The sequence below is a fragment of the Hoplias malabaricus genome, chromosome 4 (genome assembly GCF_029633855.1).
Source record: "Hoplias malabaricus isolate fHopMal1 chromosome 4, fHopMal1.hap1, whole genome shotgun sequence".
In the NCBI taxonomy this organism is placed as follows: domain Eukaryota; kingdom Metazoa; phylum Chordata; class Actinopteri; order Characiformes; family Erythrinidae; genus Hoplias; species Hoplias malabaricus.
The window spans coordinates 33,762,223-33,783,752 of NC_089803.1; the positions used below are offsets into that span (position 1 = coordinate 33,762,223).

Here is a 21,530-nt window from a genome sequence, read left to right on the forward strand (position 1 = left end):
CCACCTTAGCATGGTGGACGGGTTTGCATGTCTGTGTGAGCCTAGGAGCTATGTTGTCTGGGAAAATATCCCCTGGTGGGGTCTCCCAAGGCAAATTGGTCCTAGGCCAGACAAAGAGTGGTCCATTAAAAACCCAGATGAAAAGAACAGCAGAGATGCAGCTTCCCTTGCCCGGAGTAGGGTTACTAGGGCCCAACCCTGGAGCCAGGCCTTGGGGAGGGGCTCCTCGGCGAGCACCTGGTGGCCGGACTTTCACACATGGGGTCCGTGCTGGGCTCAGCCCGAAGGAGCAACATGGGTCCACTCTTCCATGGGCCCGCCACCTGTGGGAGAGGTACTAATCTGGCAGCCGGGGGCGGGGACCCTGGCGTTCTGATCCTCGGTTACTGAAACTGGCTCTTGGAACATGGAATGTAACCTCTCTGGTGGGGAAAGCCTGAGCTGGTGCGCAAAGTTGAGAGGTTAGATATAGTTGGGCTGCCCTCGACACACATAATGGACTCTGGAACCAATCTCCTTGAGAGTGGCTGGATGCTCTTTCACTCTGGAGTTGCCCAGGGTGAGAGGCGTAAGGCAGGAGTGGGCTTACTCATAGCCCCCTGGCTTAGAGCCTGTACGTTGGGGTTTACCCCAGTGGAAGAGAGGGTAATTTCCCTGTGCCTTTGGGGGCGGGGAAATGGCGCTGACTGGGAGGAACAGCCCCACTGATCTGAACCCAAGTGGTGTTCAGTTATTGGATTTGTGTGCCCGTCACAGTTTATCCATTACAAACACCATGTTCGAGCATAAGGGTGTCCATAATTATATCTGGCATCAGGATACCCTAGGCCACATTTGGATGATCGACTTTATAGTCGTATCATCGGATGTGCGGCCATATGTTCTAGAAACTTGGATGAAGAAAGGTGCTGGGCTGTCAACTGATCACCGCCTAGTGGTGAGGTGGATCAGATGGCGGGCGAGGATGCCGGACAGACCTGGCAGGCCCAAATGTGTGCTGAAGGTTTGCTGGGAATGTTTGGCAGAGGAACCTGTCAGAAAGGTCTTCAACTGCCACATCCGGCAGAGCTTTGACAGCATCCTAGGGGAGGCCGGTGATACTGAGTCCGAATGGGCCATGTTCCAGACCTCTATTGTTCAGGCGACTGAATATAGCTGTTGCCGCAAGGGTGCCTGTTGTGGTGGCAATCACCGCACTCGGTTGTGGACACCATGGGTGAGGGAGGCTGTCAAGCTGAGGAGAGTCCTCTCGAGCCTGGCTGGTTCAAGGGACTCCGGAGGCAGCTGACGGGTACCGAAGAGCCAAGCGGACTGCGGCTTCAGCTGTCGCCGAGGCAAAAACCCGAGTGTGGGCAGAGTTCAGTGAGGACATGGAAAATGAGGACATGGAAAAGTCGGCTCCAAGAAGATTCTGGCAAACCGTCAGGCGACTGAGGAGGGGAAAGCAGCTTTCCACCAACTCTGTATATGGTGGGGGTGGAGAGTTGTTGATCTCAACTGGTGACGTCATTAGGCGGTGGAAGGAATACTTTGAGGATCTTCTCAATCCCCCCAGCACGTCTTCCACAGAGGAAGCAGAGCTTGGGAAGCTCGGGGAGGGCTCATCTATCACCCGAGCCGAGGTGGCCAAGGTAGTTAGAAAACTCATTTGTGGTAGGATGAGATCCGCCCTGGGTTCCTCAAGGCTCTGGATGTTGTGGGGCTGACACGTCTATACAACATCGCATGGACAGCAGGGGCAGTGCCTCTGGACTGGCAGACTGGGTTGGTGGTTCCCCTGTTTAAGAAGGTGGACCGGAGGGTGTGTTCCAACTATAGAAAGATCACACTCCTCAGCCTCCCCGGTAAGGTCTATGCAGGGGTCCTATTAACAGAGCAGGAGTCTGGTTCGTATGGCTGGCAATAAGTCTGACTGGTTTCCAGTTGGAGTTGGACTCCATTAGGGCTGCCCGTTGTCACTGATTCTGTTCATAACCTTTGTGGAGAGAATTTCTCGGCGTAGCCAAGTGACGGTTCTGTGGTCTCAGGATTCCATGTCTGCTTTTTGCGGATGATGTGGTCCTGTTGGCTTCAACGAGTCGGGACCTCCACCTTTTGCTGAGTGTGAAGCGGCAGGAATGAGAATCAGCACCTCCAAATCTGAGTCCTTGATACTCAGCCGGAAAAGGGTGGAGTGCTCTCTCCAGGTTGGAAGTGAAATCCTGCCTCAAGTGGAGGAGTTCAAATACCTCGGGGTCTTGTGCACGAGTGAGGAAAAGATGAAGTGGGAGATTGACAGACGGATCAGTGCAGCGTCAGCAGTAATGAGGACTCTGTACCGGTCTGTTGTAGTGAAGAGAGAGCTGAGCAGAAAAGCAAAGCTCTTGATTTACTGTTCAATCCGTCCCAACCCTCACCTATGGTCACGAGCTTTGGGTAGTGACTGAAAGAATGAGATCACGGGTACAAGCGGCTGAAATGGGTTTTCTCCGCAGGGTGTCTGGAATCTCCCTTAAAGATAGGGTTAAGAGCTTGGACATCCGGTAGAGACTCGGAGAGGGGCCGCTGCTCCTCCACATCAAGAGGGGCCAGTTGACGTGGATCGGGCATCTGGTCTGCCTTCCTGGTGAGGTGTTCCGGGCATGTCCAATGGGGTGGAGACCCCAGGGAAGACCCAGAACACGCTGGAGAGACTACATGTCTCGACTGGCCTGGGAACGCCTTGGTATCCTCCTGGAAGAGCTGGAATAAGTGGCTAGGGAGAGGGAGGTCTGGGTTTCTTTACTCGGACTGCTTCCCCGGTGACCCGGACCCGGATAAGCGGTGGATAATGGATGGATGGATGGATGAACTGAAATAATTAATTAAATCATATTCATACATTTATCAGCCATTTAAAACCATTCAGGTCACTTCATTCAAATTAATTTACATTCTTATTTTTTTGTCCAAAGTCAGATGGACTAGAGTCTGTAATTGTAGAACTAAAACATGCACAAATATATTAAGTGTAGCTGGTAAATTGGACAGTGAGCTTACAAACAAGCATGTGGCACGTGTATTTATATATTAATAAAAACATTCATAGACATTTTTACACAAAGCAATCTAGGAACATAGTTTACATGAAAAATTAATAGATTTATTAATAGATAGCATTTTTATTTGTTAGTTATTTTTATATGTATTGCGCTGTAAATGATGTAAATGAACAATGACTGATTGCATTTTTCACATTAGACACAGAAAATCAGATACTAAATCATGTGGACCCAAGCTTTGTTTTAAAAATGGCAGATACATACAAAGTCTTCAATAGAACTGCCTCACACTGCAGCTTTTATAATCTTTAAATCAGCAAAACATACATATTGCAGTTTGAACAGTCAGTCAATTTGCTGTTTGTTCTTCATAAAATGAAAGGAAATAAGCTTAAATTTATTTAGTGTTTCACAGGAATATGTCATATGACTTCCTGTGAGAAACATACAGGAAGTAATTTTTGTGCTCATGTTATTTAAGACTAAGGCCTTACACAACTGTGAAAATCTAGTCAATGATGTGAATCTTCATATTTTAAGGCAACACAGATGGTTATTCACTGGCATTATACATTTTATGCACACATTATTTAACATATTCTGTTTTATGGCCTAATACATGCAAAATATATTTGGTCCTCATGTTTTTCAAGAAGCAATATTGTCCTCTTCTTGTTTTTTGTCAAGTTTTCAGGTGTCAGGGAAACAGACAGCTGTACACATAAAACGCAGGGTTTTTACCTGCCATTGCACAACAGCATCAGATTGTTGACAGCAGCTGTAGTAGACTGAAAATTCTGACCAGTCACTAGGTGGCGATCTAGGACCACATGGACTGCATCCTCTTGGCTGGCTATAAAAAAGATTTTGAAACAAGTTCTGGTAATGTGAAGAAAGTAGTATACAAGGCTGTATGATTCAGACATTAGCCTTTTATAATCAACGGAGCAAACCCTAAAGAATTGTTTAGGCACTGATGTTTAAAAATAAATTGTCAGAAATGTACCTGTATAGGAGCCTCCATTATCTTTCACAAAATCTTCCACTATCAGAGGAAGGTTGGCAAAATCTGGGGAGCGCACTAGCTCAAATACAGAAGGCTTAAGAGAGGGAGAGGGAGAGGGAGAGAGAGAAAGTAAATTTTATAATGGGATGATGCTTGGAACTTTTTTTTTTATGGGTTTTTACCAATCGGATGTTAACATATTTAATCATAATGATACATACTCCAGTCATGCTGTATCCACTAAATATCCATTTCTGTCCTTCTGTGGCACAACAGAGGGCAGACACACCCTGTCCCACAGCACACACAGGCTCTGGAATACCCAAACAACCAGCAAGACACTCTTCACTCATATAAAAAATATTACATTGGACTACTACTTTCATGCACTTAGACATTACTTAATGTATAATAGTCACTTACTCTTCTGAGAGAGGAAATGTGTGAGGATACGTGCCAGCGAGCCACTGTGGGCGAGGTCACTCAATGATCCTGGACAGTCTGGAATCAGCAGAGCCTGGTAACGAGCACCTGGAACACCACAAATACTAATCAAAACTTGTGCAGTTCAACACAACACTGATAAGATCAGCATTTAATAGTGTGCTTGCATATTACTATACATAGTAATCAGTGGCACTATAATTGAGAACAAACAAATGCAGAAAAATATGGAATATGCTACAAGAGCTTTAAAGGGAAAAAACAGCCATAAAAATGACGGGAAATGTGCTACCATCAATGGACTCCAGTTTGGCAGGACTGGCATAGGGCTTAATACTGAATTCCTGAACCCATCGAGCAGAGCTTTCATCAACCCCAGCAAAATCGATAGGTTTCCCCTGTTGAATGTAAATGCAAGATTAAATGCTACTCTGTACTGACATTTCAAAGAACTGAGTTCTGTGGTGTTACAGATGCAGTGATGTGCAACAAAAGGACAGTTATTACAAATAATTAACAGCATTGTGGAAAACAGTCATAGCCCTGTCATTAAAGAACACTAACTGGTTGTTTCATTACAAACAGCATAAACAGCCTTGTTCACCTGGATTTATTGCAGGTGTGTGAACCGTTGGCCAAATATCATTCATAGTTGTCACAGAATGTTGGTACAGTGGCTTCTTTTATGCTCTATATCAAGCCACAGAAATAATGATGTCAAGTATAAGAAAATATTTGGCCATAGTGTGTATATGTATATATATATGGCATTTTAATTGGAAAGCTATGTTTTTGTTGGCCCTCACTCAAAACAAGTGTGATGTTATCTGATGTGGGAACCATTATGCTCACGTAGTAATACTAGGCATGACAGGGCATTATTTTTCTCCTATAAAGGTACTAGCTGTTCAATAGTGTTGTGTTAGCAGCACTTCATATGTCTCATCTGAAGCATGGCTCGGAATTTGGCATTCAGTTTCATAGATTAGAGCAATCTGCATGTGTGAAAACACTACTCAAAATGGTTCTGGAGGCAGCACTGCCTTCAAGGAAGAGGGGAAGTGGTTACCAGCAAATAAGTTGAGGATGAATGTGATTGGTTAAAACAGACTGGGTGGAGATTTTCAAATCATATGATTTCCTATTTTGGAATGATTTCCTTTTTTGTTACAGTAGACTTAGTTCTGTTTCATAATCACAATGTCATATCACAACTCCACTTTAATCACAATCCACAATCACAATGTCATTTCACAACTGCACTTTATGTAAATTATGTAAATAATGTTATATATTGCACTTCTGGTTAGATGCTAACTACATTTCATTGGCCCTGTACTTGTACTCTGCACAATGACAATAAAGTTGAATCTAATCTAATCTAATAATTTGTTGGAAGTGCTGCAAAAATCTATTTTTTATATGAATTATAGGTATTTTATAGGAAACAGAGCATTATTTTATATTTTATTCTGCAGTTTCTTCAGAGGCAGCAGAATGTTATTGTACAGCGTTCTGCAGAAGTTATAACACAAATGTGCAGAAAAGTACTTCTTCAGAATCTGCCAGAGGCAGCAGAGCATTATAACATTTTGCAGCTTCCTTAGAGTTAACTTATCCTCAAACTAATAAAACAAAATAATATAAACATAAAGCTTTTAGCAAAACCTCTGACAACTTATAAAACTGTGCACAGTATTTTGGACATTTAAAAAAAAAAAAAAAGGAATTTCTGTCAGTCAGAGTAGAGTCTAGGCCAGGGGTGGGCAATCTTAATCGAAAAGGGGCTGGTGTGGCTGCTGGACTTTAGTCCACTCAGGCCACTTCACTCCTTTAATTAGTTAGTCTCAGTAAAACAACTGATCATGCGACCTCCAGGTTGGAACAAAACCAGGCGCCACACCGTCCCTTTGTGGATAAGACTGCCCACCCCTGGTCTACGCAAATCTTTATTGATTTATAATTTATTTTTATAATTTTTAAAATCTCCGACCAATCCGTTTTAACCAATCACATCCATCCCCGTCTGTTGGCTGGTAACCAATTAATTAATTAATTGATTAATTACTTTTTGAGTAATGATTTTGCAAACAAATGTAAAGTCATATGACTGGAGAGATCAAGCTGGTGGATGAATGTGGTAATAAAACTTGAGAGGAAACTGTGTGTGCGTGTGATTCCTGAGTTTTGCTAGCAGTTTTGGCACAAACCTCTGCGTGGGAGGGTTTTCTCAGGGGTGCTTTCCCATTGGCTAAAGAGTGACATCTCGGTGCCCAAGGCAGTTTGGACTCCGCGTTTCAGCTCAGCAGTGAAGACACACAAAACTGAGTAACTTTACAGAAGCACTAATTCTCTCTGATTGAAAAGCCTGACAATATTAATGTAGCTCTTGAGGTATGCCTAAAACAAAACGTTAAATACTTTACTGTGAAAACAAACCTGTTTGACTCTCATTACCAGATACTGATCTGAGGAAGGCGATACTGTCTGTTTGCCCATGGTGAAACCATGTGCGTTTATTTCTGTTTATTAATAAAATAATATTTATATGAGTGCTTGAGATCCTGTTCAGAAACCTATGAGCCTTCCCTTTTCCACAATCACTGCTAGATGATTTAAATCAGATTTTATTTTGAAGATCAAAGTTTGTTTTTAACAAATGTCATGTAAATTTTGTTTTACAGAATGTCAGAATACGAGAAACATGAGAGAGAATAAGGAGTATGAGAGACAATGTTTCTGCTCCTTTAGTGAATACCAATTGAATAAAGTTGAATTACACTTTTGCAAAGTCCACTGTCATTTTTTCATTTTGTGTGGAAATGTGAATGATTAATTAAAAATAATAAACAAGAGCATAAACAAGATAACAACATTATAATAAACAAGAACAGGTGAAGTGACGAAAATGTCAAAATGTTTTAACAGTATGCAGTACAAGCAAAATTAACTATCTGTTTAAATATATTAGGAAAGAGGAAATAAAACTTCAGAGCTATTCAGCAACACACGCTTGCTGCACTCAGCTGTGAACAACGTCCAAGGCCGAGCTTTCACTCAAAAGTTCATTAGCCAATGGGAAGGCACACCTGAGAAAACCCGCCCCCGCGAGAGGTTTGTGCCAGAACTGCTGCAAAACTCAGGAATCACACGCACAGAGCTCGTGCAGCTCGCGCACAAAGGTCAGAGCTGGATATTTTGTTTGCAAGTTATAAGATTTACGTTTGGGATTTATTTTTTGTGCGATTCTTTTTGGCACAAACCTGATTCACTCTACCCCGCCCCCACAACCAAAATGAAAAAAAGTGGACTGTTATACTGTGAGAGCAAGGACCCAAACAGCGAGCATGTATCGGTCCACTGCCATAAAAAAGCTGTCACACCACTGCTGCTCCACCATCGGACCACTGTCCTGTGTTCAGGATATAACTCATTTATAATCTCACAAAAAACAGATTTTAAACTCACAGAGACTTTTAATCTGGAAAACAATCTAATACAAATATTACCAACAACTCTGAGAGATATAGTAATGAGTATAAGCCTGATATAAAATGATTATTATGAAAATGTTGACACTGTGCTGGATTAAGGTTATTTACTAATCATATTTATAAAAAATAAAAAAAGAACCTAATGAAGAAAAATTGTACATTGGACTGTGAATGGAAAAGTGCTAAAATGTGTCATTTTGTCTAAAATTCTGTTTAATCACCAGTGGTCCGCCCAGAAAACACTGTGCAAAACACTAGTGGACCTCCAACTTTGCCCTCAGTGGATCAAGAGTGGTCCGCCGTCTCCTTGCTGTCAGGGAAATTTTAGAGTAGTTATGCATTATGGTGATTTTCATATTCAAACCCACTTTGTTCAATTGTTCAGCTAATCAGTAACCAGTCGCTGGGTGATCCTGTCATTCAGTGAGTGAGTGAATTCTCAATTTCTCACCCCCGGTGTGGCTGTCTGCAGGTTGAACACTGGACTGCAGAGAGAGAAACACTGCTGGAAGGACCGAGCACAGACTCCTAACACACACACACACACACACACACAGGAGGACCTACAGTGTGATGAGGCTCTGCACTGACCGAGTAGACACTAGTTTACTGGTTAAAATTATTAGTTGTTCATTCATGTAATTAGACCAGATTATTTTTTGTAAATATTTAACAAACGCCATTACACTCATATAGTTTAGTCATCATGTAGAAGTGCAGGGGCTGCAGTACCTTGAGGAGCTGCGCTGACTACAATAACACAGGTGGGTTTAGAAGTCATCCTCCTGGAGCTCGCTCTCTCTCTTTCAGCGCAATTAAAATGCAGAGAACACGGCTACAAAACACTTAATTCACAACCACTAGCAGAATTAATGCAAGTCCTCTTTATTTTCATGGTTCCGTCAATTCAAAAGGTTCCTCTGAAACTATCCGTATAGATTTAGTTCCGCAGTGAAAATGCAGACAGCGGTGAGTTCCTTCAAAGCGTGATTAATTTTTATTATTATTTTCTTCTTTTTTTAATACACCAAGGCAGTATAAAAATCACACAAACCGTACTGTACTGGTGTAATTCTTTTATATTTTAGATATAGGGCTAACACTTTGATTTACATGAGTACTAATATGTATGTGCAAATATATAGTCCTTTATTTAAAAACACCAAAAAAATACATACAAAATAAAAAACAAAACAAAGATAATAACACACGGATTCAAGCAAGTTTGAGTACAGTAGTTTAAAGCAAAACCTTGCTTCAACATTTTACAGTGTAGAGAGATTTGGCATTATCCAAGTCCTGCAGGTCCATGGCAAAATTCTGAGCCTATGCATTCTGTTTTTGAAAAGTAGAAGCAGATATTCAAAGAATTTCTGCAGGGTTTAATTATCTCTAGAACTGCAGGGTGCACATAACAGTGCAATCCCTTACTTATATGTTACTCCTTATGAACACACACATATATATATATATATTACTTAACATGAACATTATATATACACACAAATAGGGCAGTATATGTTTACTAGAAAGAAATATTTAAGACACATGACTCTTTATGCAAAATGTTTGGTGCACTATTTGTGTGCAGAAACCACATTTGTGACCATGACGTTATCTTTAAATGGTAAACCCCCACATGTCTACCCTTAGAGGTCTAGAAATATAAGCCTATAGCTAAAACCAAAATAAACCAGTACATTTGGGACAGTGGGCAGAATGCAAATAAAAACAGGAAATGGAAGAAAGACTAAAATTTTTGCATTTTTAACCTCCCAAAAGAGTTACTGGGGCAATTGTAGACTGAGAAATGGTGTTCTAATGTTCAAGCATGGGTATAAAATGTGGAGAAATGAGAAATAATTTGCAAGAATTTTAGGTATTTCACTAAAATTGTAGATTATTTGACATTTCAGGGATTTTGGAGTCTCTGTATAAAAATCAAAATCTAAATTAGAGCAAAATATGACAGCAAAGGCCCAGTGGAGTTGTGCAGATGAAAACTTGTGTAAAGATTTCCAAACAACCATCAAGTATTGACATAAGGAAGGTGGTGTGGATTGAAAATCTTTGGAGCAGTTACGAAAATTAGAAAGAGCATATATTTAAAAAAATATATAAGGAAAAGATCCTTATAAGATCTTTTTGTTATTAGTTAAAAAGTATTAACCACTGACTTCTGTTTGCACTTCACATACCGTATCATACCATTTGTGATTTACATACTGAATTAGGGACTTACCCTTTTTCAAGAGGGTACTGCTAGATTGCTTACTGTACATATTTCAAAGTATTTACATTACAGAACAGCACAAAATATCAGAGTGTGAAGGCAAAATGATGGGAATTGTGGACAGATTTTTGAGGTTTGAAATGGATACAGGGTCTCAGTAAGGTTCCTCTTTTAAACTTCGATACAAACAGCAAGTGAAGATCATTCCCAAAATCTAGAATTTAAATATCCAAAACAAAACAGAGAAAAAGATGAATATTATAAAGGATAGCAAAAATTCACAATAATTAGTAAAATGTCATGATTATTTACCTGAAGGAATGCAATTCCTATCCCTACTGCACCCAATATCTGCAAATGCTGAAGGATGAACTCTTCTAATTTAGAAATGCAACCTCCCTGAAAGGAAAAAAACCCAGAAGGTTCTAAGGAATGCTACCCCTGTGATCATATTTAGAAGCATGACAAACATTTTTTTTTTCATTATTACTTAATTTGTATTTCAAATTTAAATAACAACGGATCTGTCACACCAAAGCAATTCTATGCAAAGTAAAATATTCACACAGTAAAACTGCAATGAACAGACCATTGAGCTGCTTTATAAACTGAAAGGACAGCATATTTTTTTTTTGCTCAAAAACATGGTAAATCAAGTTGGAATAAAGAAAAATATAAATAAAGGTAAAAACAGACCTCTATTTTGTAGATGTTAGATGGGTGGTCTCTCACTCCACAGCCATGTGTAGGGGTTTTACAACAGCTGTCAGGCACCAGCCGTTTGTCAGCAAATGTGTGTATCCAGGCTCCCTCCTGCCAGTCTGCTGAGCTGTTACTCCCACAGCACTTCAGCTGTACCACAGAGGAGAGCAGGTGGGGGAAGAGAATAAAGATTCAGAATGCTACTTTAAAAACACTCAGAGTGAGATTTACTATAAGAATCAGCTACATGGCCTCTTTCAGTTCTGTTTCTTGTTCCTCAATAAAAGAATCAAAGATTTCTGAATAATAACTATATAAAATTAAATGAATTAAAAAGCTTACATTTTAAAACTCTCAACTACTGTATGCAAAAACACATTTCATTTTCCCATTCTCACTCCTATATATTTTATATGCTGTTAAATATTAATTTCATAGTAGTTATTAGCAATTAGATTCTCAAGACAATCTGTCATTATACAACAATAACAGTGGAACAGTGGAAAAATCTTGTGTTGTTTTATCTGATAAGGGCAATTTATTTTTATATGATTTGGGTGACCATTTGTTACTAAGGAGTACAAGGGCTGCTTTAGTGTTTGGTGAGAACAATTCTTGTAGTAAAATCATTTTTCTTTTGAAAAATAAACATCTAATATTTAGTTGTTTTGCATTTTTATATCATTTTAAAAATGCCAATTTCCAGTGTACCTAAAATATGACAAAATGACTTGGAATAAATTCTTTTTAATTTACCTTAGAGTTTAGAGTGTTTAGAGTTCCTTCTCGTTAAAAGTTAGCATTTTGAAGATATGATATTTGATCTGACAATGAGATCTGAATGTTTGGGGAGATGTTTCCTCTTGTAAATCTTATATAATATAAAAGCAAAAGAACATTCTAGGTCAAATAAAATAGTGAATTACATAAATGCTTTAATGTCTGACTACAACAATACACTATAAAAACACTTTGTATTTGCCTTGTCATTCTCCCTTTATTATTAAACTCTTACATCTTGCTGAAGTTTATCCACAGCTCTGGTGATGTGTTCCTCTCCCGGCTGCTGGTACTTCTCTACCATAGTCACCTTCAGATCTGCTCTCAGCTCCTCGTTCAGCTGCACAAAGGAAAACAAATGCAAAGACAGTTAAACATCAGTATTTTCAAATAATGTATTTCACATTTATGTTGATACAAAATTAGGAAAACTATTGTTGCTGAAGGGTTGATGAGTATAGTCTCACAAAGGAGAGAAATCTGACAGTGTGGTAGTTATTTACCTCATAGCAGAAAGGGAAACACTGCACCAAGAAGAAGTGGAGGAGGAAGAGAGATAGGTTTTATAATGACAGAAGTTATCAAAGGAAGGCATGCAGATAGTGTCATACATTTAACAGAAGATGGTGTGAATATAACTTCAGCTGCATTTCTTTATTCAGAGAGTTTGTATTAATGATATGTTAATGCTGGGTTATATAACCCAATAAAATTTTAAAGTGTCAAATCTTTAGTATGTCATGGTATTACATGGCCCGTGGGGTGGGCAATTTGATGATATTTACTATTATTGTCATTGATTGTGTCACATTATTTCATAATTATCTTTTTTTAATGCATATTTTGGACTATGGCACTAAAAGAGAACACAACAGAAAATTCAAAATTGATTTAATGCAGCACAGAATGTACAAACTTGGAAAAAAATGTAAACTAATTAAACCTGAGACAAACTAGATAGTGAGATGCATATCATGTATTCAGAAAATGTCTTTTGGGTATCGTCATATCACCCACCCCTAAATGTGCACAGTTAATCAAAAGCTTGTATAAAGATTTATTAAAGACCCTCTTAGCTATTAAAAAAGTACTGTGGCAGCTGATTTCTGGGTGAGTAAAATGATATGTGCAAAGCCACATTAAAGTCCTAACTCCACCTTCAGGGTTAAATGCTGTGGTGTTATTTGCATGCATCTAGAGGTCGTTTTGGAAGCTTAAAGGAAAGAAAAACGAAGCTGTTTAGAAACATCAGAAAATATATCAGTGTAACAGAAAAACAAAATGGTATCAAATGACATGGCATCAAAACGGCATCAGTACATTACTGGATCATACTGTGACATAGTGCAAGGACATACTTTACCTCTTGATAATACACATAGGCCAAAATTCCAGCAGTGATCTCCAACAAGAATATTAAAAGCAGCAGAACAAAGAACTGAAAAAGGAATATTAGAAAAAATGCTGAAAAACAGAGACAGTACTTACTCAGTTATAACATCAAACTAAACTAGGGATGAGAATGAGAATATATCTAAAAAATGTTTAATTATTTATTTATTAAATATATTTAACCTGTTATAAATAGCAATACAACAACACATTATTTGACACATAAAAGTATCAACCAAAATAATATTTAAAAAAAAATTTCAGTATTGATGCTTGCATTGTATTTGCAATGATGTATGAGCGTCTCTGGAGAAATATCATCTTGAAGGCAGAATATGTTGTTGTATGTACGTTTTTGCATTAATGGTACCGTCAGCAAAGTATAAGTTAACTTTGTCACAATCATCCACCATGAGAAATAATAAAAAAAAGTGCCTTACCCTGAAACACCTCCAAATTCCATGAATTTTTTTATTAAATTACACAGTAACTTTACACATTACGTTACACAGTAGACAATGTAATGTCCAAATCCCTTTGCCTTTTCTTTATGACAGTTGTTATGGTGTATTGTACATTCACAGAGATTACCTTTCCTTTAAATGAGAGAAAAAGATATCTGTCAGCGGTTTAAATGTGAAACATTGCAGATAAAAAAGTCAAAACCAAGAAGAGGCTGACTCCTTATCCCCCGCTGTAAATGACTGTAAACTTGGTCAATGAGATACAACCGCAATTCATCCCAATGAAGTTGGGATGTTGTGTAAAACATAAATTAAAACAGAATACGATGATTTGCAAATCCTTTTCAAACTATATCCAATTGAATACACTACAAAGACAAGATATTTAATGTTCAAATGGTACAAACTTCACTCATTTTGAATTTGATGCCTGTAACACGTTCCAAAAGAGTTGGGACAGGGTCAACAAAAGACTGGGAAAGTTGAGGAATGCTCAAAAAACACCTGTTGTCATGATTGGGTATAAAGGGAGGGCTCAGTCGTTCACAACAAGGATGGGGCGAGGTTCACCACTTTGTGAACAACTGCGTGAGCAAATTGTCTGATTTAAGAACAATATTTCTCAACGTACAATTGCAAGGTATTTAGGGATTTCATCATCTACAATCCATAATATCATCAAAAGATTCAGGGAATCTGGAGAAATCTCCGCAAGTAAGCGGTGAGGCTGAAAACCAACACTGAATGCCCATGACCTTTAATCCCTCGGGTGGCACTGCATTAAAAACAGACATGTAATGGATATTACCACATGGGCTCAGGAACACTTCAGAAAAGCTTCAACAGTTAGTGTCCTCAGTTCCCAAACGCTTGAGTGTGGTTAAAAGGAAAGGTGATGTAACACAGTGGTAAACATGCCCCTGTCCCAACATTTTTTGGAACATGTTGCAGGCCTCAAATTCAAAATGAGTAAATATTTGCAAAAAACAATAAAGTTTATCAATTTGAAACCACTATCTTTGTAGTGTATTCAATTGAATATAGGCTGAAAAGGAATTGCAAATCATCACATTCTGTTTTTATTTATGTTTTACACAGTGTCCCAACTCCTTTGGAACTGGGGTTGTATATGTGATGGAAAAATGTGTTATTTTAAATGCTTAAATTGAAAAACTTTCTTTCTTTTGGGAAATCATTTGCCCATTTTGAATTTGATAGCAGCAACACGTTTCTGAAAAGTTGAGACAGGGTGAGACTTTACTTGAGGAAATCAGTTGCTATAGTTTTGAAAGAGAACTGTATCAGATTCTTGCTTGTTATTAAATTTCATCTGCTCAACAGCTTACATTATACATTATAGTGTTTATTGTTTCATAATGCACCATTTATGAGTTTTACCTTGTGTTTGTGAATGCAGTGATGAAATGTGTTTACAGACCGTGGTTTTGGCAAGATGAGTCTCAGCTCATGCGGTAACTATAGATATATGTCTGTTTTTATTTCAGTGTGACCTGAAGGCTCAAAAACCACAACCAGCTAATACAGTCATTGGGCCTTGTCACTTGCATATAAAGATTTCTCAGTTTATCTGTATCCTTTAATGATATTGTGTGCCGTACAGGATGAAATCCCCAGGTTCTTTAGTATTGTAAGTCAAGAAATGTTATCCTTGAATTATTTCACTGTTTGCCTGCACAGTTTCACAGAGTGGTGAAGTCCTCCCCTAAAAGATTTGGCCACTCTGAGATTCATTCATTCATTTGTTCATTCACTGTAACCGATTATCCAGTTCAAGGTTGTGGTGGGTCCGGAGCCTACCCTGAATCACTGGGCACAAGGCAAGAACACACCCTGGAGGGGGCACCAGTCCTCCACACCTATGGACTCTTGAGTCGCCAATCCACCTACCAACATGTGTTTTTGGACTGTGGGAGGAAACCCATGCGGTCATGGAGAGAACACACCAAACTCCTCACAGAGGGTCACATGGAGTGGGGCTTGAACCCACAACCTCCAGGTCCCTGGAGCTGTGTGACTGCAACACTGCCTGCTGCTCCACCGTGCTCTGAGATGGTCTGTTTTAAACCCAGAAAACCTACATCAATTTAAAACTATAATCACAGCAATAAAGTTAAAATGCTAGTACACACGTTTCGAGGGAGATAAATGTGATATGCATGACAAACTGGCCAAGATTCCTTTTTCTTTATTATAAAAATCTCAGTTTATTAATTTTTTAAATTAGAGTAACTTAATTTTGTTGAGTAAATGTTTCAGGGAGAGCTTTAGCAACAGACACATAAGCTTTAATGGAGAATGTGAAGTGCAGCTCGTATCTCAAAGGTGGAAACAAGGGGTGTGTATGTGTGTGTGAGAGAGAGCAAGAGAAAGGAGGAAGGGTAAGAGAGAGAGTTGGTTATGATATTTAATTTGGTGAAATTTTTAATTAGGATCAAAAAATTAAAGTATTAAATTCCCACATGCGTTAATGCATTCATTTTGACAGCACTAATATTTATTAATTTGTTTTACAATTTAAAAATTTCAATCAGAATTCTTCCAAGTTTAAATGTAAAAAGTTTTTTGTCCTGCACATTGTAAACCTATGGAAGTACTGGTTTAAAAAAAAAAAAAAAAAAAAAAAAAGAGTGGAACAAAAAGCAATAAATAAAGGTGAAACATTTATAATAACTAAGCCTGCACCAAGCATTTTAATCCCCTCCCCCTCCATCTCGCGCCCTCTCCCACACACATCTTCCTATGACTCCCTTCCTTTATGGACTCTATTGCTCTCTCAGTACTCTCCCCTTCATTCCTCTACACACCCATGCACATAATTCCTCAGCTGTGACTTAGTTTCCCACTCAGTGCTCTTAAAGACACACACCAGTTATTTAAATCACAAATGTTGACAGTGTTGTGACAAGACACCTACACACGTGCATATGATCTAATTTAAACTGTACTGAAGGATGACATCAGTGTTAAAAACAGATCCAGTAGCCTTTGCAGTTCATCTTATGCTAATGCTGGCAGGAGGAAAATGCATGTTTTGCACCAGTGCGTTAATCTGAAATGAAAAAAGCAATCTTCCCCTCCAGTTTCCCTAGACATTAATAGAAATAGGGCAATGTGGATCCAACTCATCTAAAAAATGTTCCACAACTATATTTGGAATGACGTCTAGGACAGTTTTTTGGCAGTGCTCCTTTGTATTCTGAAAAAAGCTTTTGTTCTTTCCACAGAGCTTATAATGTCAATGATGTGTAGTAAGAACACTACACAGTGCAATATGAGTTTCAATAAATGTACTGGTTTGTATGATGTTTGAGCCCTGCTTTATTTTAAATAATTATGCTGCATAAAATACAGTAATATTACATAAGGGGTGTAACACTTTCTCATTGCTTTGTAATTTTCTACTGTGAGCTCATTATTTAACAGACGTTTTGATACTGATTTCTAAAATGTATTGATTTTTCATTATTATTCTAATGAAGTATTGATTCTTATTATGTACTACAGAAAAGCACATTTTATTTCAAAACATATGTTTGCAAAATTCAGATGCCTAGAAAGGCAGTAAATGAAGAAATCTTAGAGGAGAACTAAGGTTGTATCAGAAATCGTTGTTAATTTTCCAAAGACTGCTTTGAATGCCAATTCGATATTGAATTGGTCACATCCATAATAATTGCAGTCTGTTGCCCACTCACCGCTATAAGAAGTCCTCTGCTCTCTTTAATGGTGGCACAGCAGCCCAGGATTCCAGTGAGAACAACGATGGCTCCTGCTGCTATTAGGATATATGCAGCCAGAGAATATGTGCTGGAGGAGAGCAGACTGATGTAATCACTCTTATCTACCAACGTCCATAACCCCACTGCCATCACAGCACCTCCAGACAGCTGGAGGCACAAAGCAAAGGTTTTAGGAATATAATAGAATATAAAATAAAAATATAATATAGACACAGCATCATAGCAAAGTCATTCTAAATTCTCAGTATAATACCAGGTAGCTTTCCTGCATCACAAGTCAGTAATGAATTTGGGGAATATTCATGATCTGTACAGAATACGGTCACATGCCAAATTTTGTGTGTCCCTTGTTCAATGATGTTCTAAGTGAATGGTGGTTGTTCACATGGAGCACAGCTTCAATTAATTATCTGAATTTAAGTGAACGAACAAACAAACAAACCAAAAAAATAAGTGTGGATATACATTTATATCACATGTATTATTTCATAATTGATGGTTAAGTTTATTAAAAAACAAACATATTTGTGTGCTAAAATGTAAAAATAAATGAAATACAAATATCATATTAAAATCCCTGCTCACTGTTTTTGATGTGTTTAACTTATTTTCAATTAACATTTTAACAAAACATATCATTTGGCCATGGGGGTACAAACTTTTGCATTCCTAGTATAGAACAGATAAAGCCTGACTTAAAACAATCCAATGGGCCTATTTCCCAAACAAATATAAGACTAAGCCTTGACTGAAAATCAGTGGCACTGCAGGTGAATCATCACGGTTAACTGGCACAGTATTTTCTCTAATAACATGTCTAGGTATAAAGGATTTGTGGATAAGTGAGCTATAATTTGAAGCATGTGAAAATTCAGCATAAACATGTGTTTATTGCCAACATTCAGACTGACCCAGAGAAGCAGGTTAAAGGTGAAGAGCAGGTATTTGAGACAGATTGTCCCACAGCTGTTTGTCTTTTCCTCGTCTGCCACCATCCTGGAGGGAAATATACAAAAAACACAGTGAACATGCACTTAAATGTATAATAACTAGGCTTCACATTGACTCTATTTCTTAAATTAACTGAGCTCTATTACTTTTGCTGGGAAATAATAAAATAGAGAAGAGAGAGGATTTATGAAGATTACCATCATGCAGAAACATTTAATAGAAGAAGATTGCATGGCTCCATCTGGATATTGTGAAAATCGACTTGTTTTCCTATAAACAGCACTCCCTGTTTTTGGCAATTAAAAGCTGCTCATTCAATATATACCCAAAGCAGAGTCAGAATGTGAAATGACTATATTTTCTGTTTAGACTACAACTGAATGAATGCAGGAAACATTCATTTATATAAAATATAGCAGTAAAAATGTAGGAACTCTAAATCACATTCAGGTCGATGTTTATTAATTAGCTAGACAGTTTCACAGCCTTAATAACAGTTAATAAATATGTTAATAAAAATGAACCAGTAACCCTTTAAACTGTTAGTGTAAATAGGTAAATGTCAAATAATCATCATAACAGCCCTAGTTAAAATAATATAAAATACTTTGGCATTTATGGATTTGCATGCAGCGGCTGTGAAATCAGTATGAAATATATGACATGTAATTTACCTTCACAGCTCTCTGACCACTTCTTATCCACTCAAAGTTCAGGCCTTGTGATATCTGTGCAGTCTGTGGATCGTCTTGGCCTTCCCACAGGGAGCGTGTGAGAAAGAGAGACAGACTTTTACTACTGTGACCCCCACCAGGCAGAGGGCCTGGCAATGGGCAGACATATCTGTCACTGTCTGAGTAACACTACCCTGCTGTCTCTGCAGTGTGGAAATGAAAGCCAGTCTCACAACTGTCCACACAGAGTCTGATCAGTGTGACACACTTGTGGTTTTATACCTTTCTGTTAACTGGTAGAAGTGCTACTGTTTATTTCATGATTAACCCTAGTTATACATGAAGGAACGGTTGTATAAACCAATGCATGCTTTACATGTTAATAATAAATAAGTAGATACAATTTTAATTATTTGAAGCGACAGGTTATTAATACCATTTTACCCATTATGCACTTGCTCCAGAGCTTTACATTCTATTGACAATGATTTTCATTGGAACTGTGCACAGTACAGTTGCACCTTAAATTAGCTGAATCAACTGATAAGACCTCTGTGAACATTCAGACAAACGTGATAACAGAGCCAAACTAGCCCTGATCTCCATAACCAGAACACCACTGATACCAATAGGTTTTACCCTAATTTCTGTTGTAAACAGACAATCACAAGAAGCTAAATATTTTTGTGCTTGTATGGTTGTAAACAAACAATATATATATATATATATATATATATATATATACATTCAATATACACAACATTCCAGGACTTGGTTAAGATGAGAACTGTCTCCAATTTGTAACTCAAGTGTTCATGGCAGGTTTTATACATATATATTTAAAAAAGCCTAGTCTAATATACACTCATGCTTCTCTGAATTCATTTTTGCTGTCTCAAGTATTCCATGGCTACACCACACCATGTGTGGAATGTGTGTTATCTGTATATCGTAATTCATAATACAGCACAGATACACTACTGGCACACAAACGAGAGAGAGAGAGAGAGAGAGAGAGAGAGAGATTTTTTTCCTGGGACACTGACATTGATTTATATATTTCATGGGGTCGTACCTAGCCCTAAAACGTACCCTTACATACTCTGAGCTTACATCTTGAAATGTAGTGATTTACTTTATTGGGACCAACTTGTGGACCTCTTAAGTAAGTCACGTCGCCAACAGTATTAGTGTGTAAACACATTTCAGTTCCCACAGTGTGATACCCGGTACACACATTCACTCACACTGGGAGAGAGAAGGGGAGAGATACATGGAACTAGAAACACCCCCAGAGAGCTGAACTGCGTATAACTATTTTTAAAACATTATTACAAAATATACCACCGTGATTACCGCTCTTTATAAAAACCTTGGAAAAAGCACAGAAGGTAGAAATGTGTTCAGTAAACCACTTAAAACGGGCAAATGACATTTTATACGTTTCACCCTTTGACTGCAGAAGGTCACTATTTCTCAAACTAGAAAAAAAAGTTAGTGAAGAAAACTGAACTTGGTTAACTATTAGACGGGGCAGTAGTTCTCGTACCTGTTGTAGCTGTTGTTGGAGAATACAAAGCGGTGAGATGTGGAAGCTCACTGTTCTCCGTGCGCCGATAAAACCGCTTTACCCCACAAACAACTATTTTTATACCCGGAGTAGCGGAGCGGTCCCAACCAGCTCACTGCGCACGCGCACTGAGACAGAGCGCGCGCGCGCGCGCGCGAGAGAGAGAGAGAGAGAGAGAGAGAGAGAGCAAATGTAAGATGTTCAGGAAAGCAGCCGTTTATTCCGAAATATTTTCATTGTTCACTGTGGTGGAGAGAGGAAACACATCTGAACTTTTTGCAAGAAATACATAGTGGCCTACCACGCAGCTGGGAAGAAGGCTCTGGCAGGTACTAGCCACAGAAATACATATACATACATACATATATATCATAGAGTTACAATTCACTTTGTGAATTGGCATAAAGGAACGTTTTCCTTGGAAATGCCTTTTTAATATATATCTAATAAGGAAGCAAAGTTGTTGAAAGTCAACGCAAAATGATCTTATTCCAAGTAATTCATGACTTTTTTTTTACACCATTCTGTGTTCACAAAATGTATTATAATAAAAATCTAGATATTTTTCTTTGGACCACAGCTATGCTCCTCATAGAGTTTTTCTATTAAATGTTTATGAATATTCTTTGATTTTTAATTCATATGGCTTTCCTGACATTTTACCCATTTGACATACAAATACGTTCAGTAAGCTTTAGATATATACATAATGTAACGTGCAATTACTTTTTATCGTACGACGTACAACGCAATGTATCTTCTGCATTTAACCCATCTGTGGCTGTGAACACACCCAGAGCGGTGGGCCGCCATCCCCATTGAGCAGTTGTGGGTTCGGTGCCTTTCTCAATGGCACCTCCGCTGTTGAGTGAGGACAGTGCTGTTCGTGTTAGCTAAAAACACAGACCGTTGTAAGACGTCACCACTTCAGGAGGTGATATAATGTATTAAGAGACAGAAGGGGGCATAGCATACTTAAGCCAGCTGGCACAGATGGTAAGCAATGGTGCACCTGTGATCTCTGGACAAAGGTGAAGCA

General features: G+C 38.5%; 2 protein-coding genes across 2 annotated transcripts; both read right to left on the reverse strand.

The window, feature by feature from the left end:
* Positions 1 to 3,114: 3,114 nt before the first annotated feature.
* gatd1 (glutamine amidotransferase class 1 domain containing 1) lies at positions 3,115 to 8,871 on the reverse strand. Its single transcript, XM_066669462.1, has 7 exons — positions 8,697 to 8,871; positions 8,416 to 8,492; positions 4,763 to 4,868; positions 4,450 to 4,557; positions 4,248 to 4,339; positions 4,027 to 4,120; positions 3,115 to 3,873 (listed from the first exon to the last, which is right to left on the reverse strand). The coding sequence occupies exons 1-7, from the start codon at positions 8,743 to 8,745 to the stop codon at positions 3,758 to 3,760; spliced, it is 642 nt and encodes a 213-aa protein (XP_066525559.1). The 5' UTR covers positions 8,746 to 8,871; the 3' UTR covers positions 3,115 to 3,757.
* Positions 8,872 to 9,040: 169 nt separating this feature from the next.
* Positions 9,041 to 20,594, reverse strand: cd151 (CD151 molecule). The gene is made up of 9 exons (XM_066668927.1): positions 20,471 to 20,594; positions 18,922 to 19,001; positions 18,208 to 18,292; positions 17,252 to 17,443; positions 13,043 to 13,117; positions 11,915 to 12,019; positions 10,894 to 11,049; positions 10,510 to 10,596; positions 9,041 to 10,411 (listed from the first exon to the last, which is right to left on the reverse strand). Exons 3-9 carry the CDS (start codon positions 18,289 to 18,291, stop codon positions 10,352 to 10,354), a joined length of 759 nt encoding a protein of 252 aa, XP_066525024.1. The 5' UTR covers position 18,292; positions 18,922 to 19,001; positions 20,471 to 20,594; the 3' UTR covers positions 9,041 to 10,351.
* Between the last annotated feature and the right edge of the window lie 936 nt (positions 20,595 to 21,530).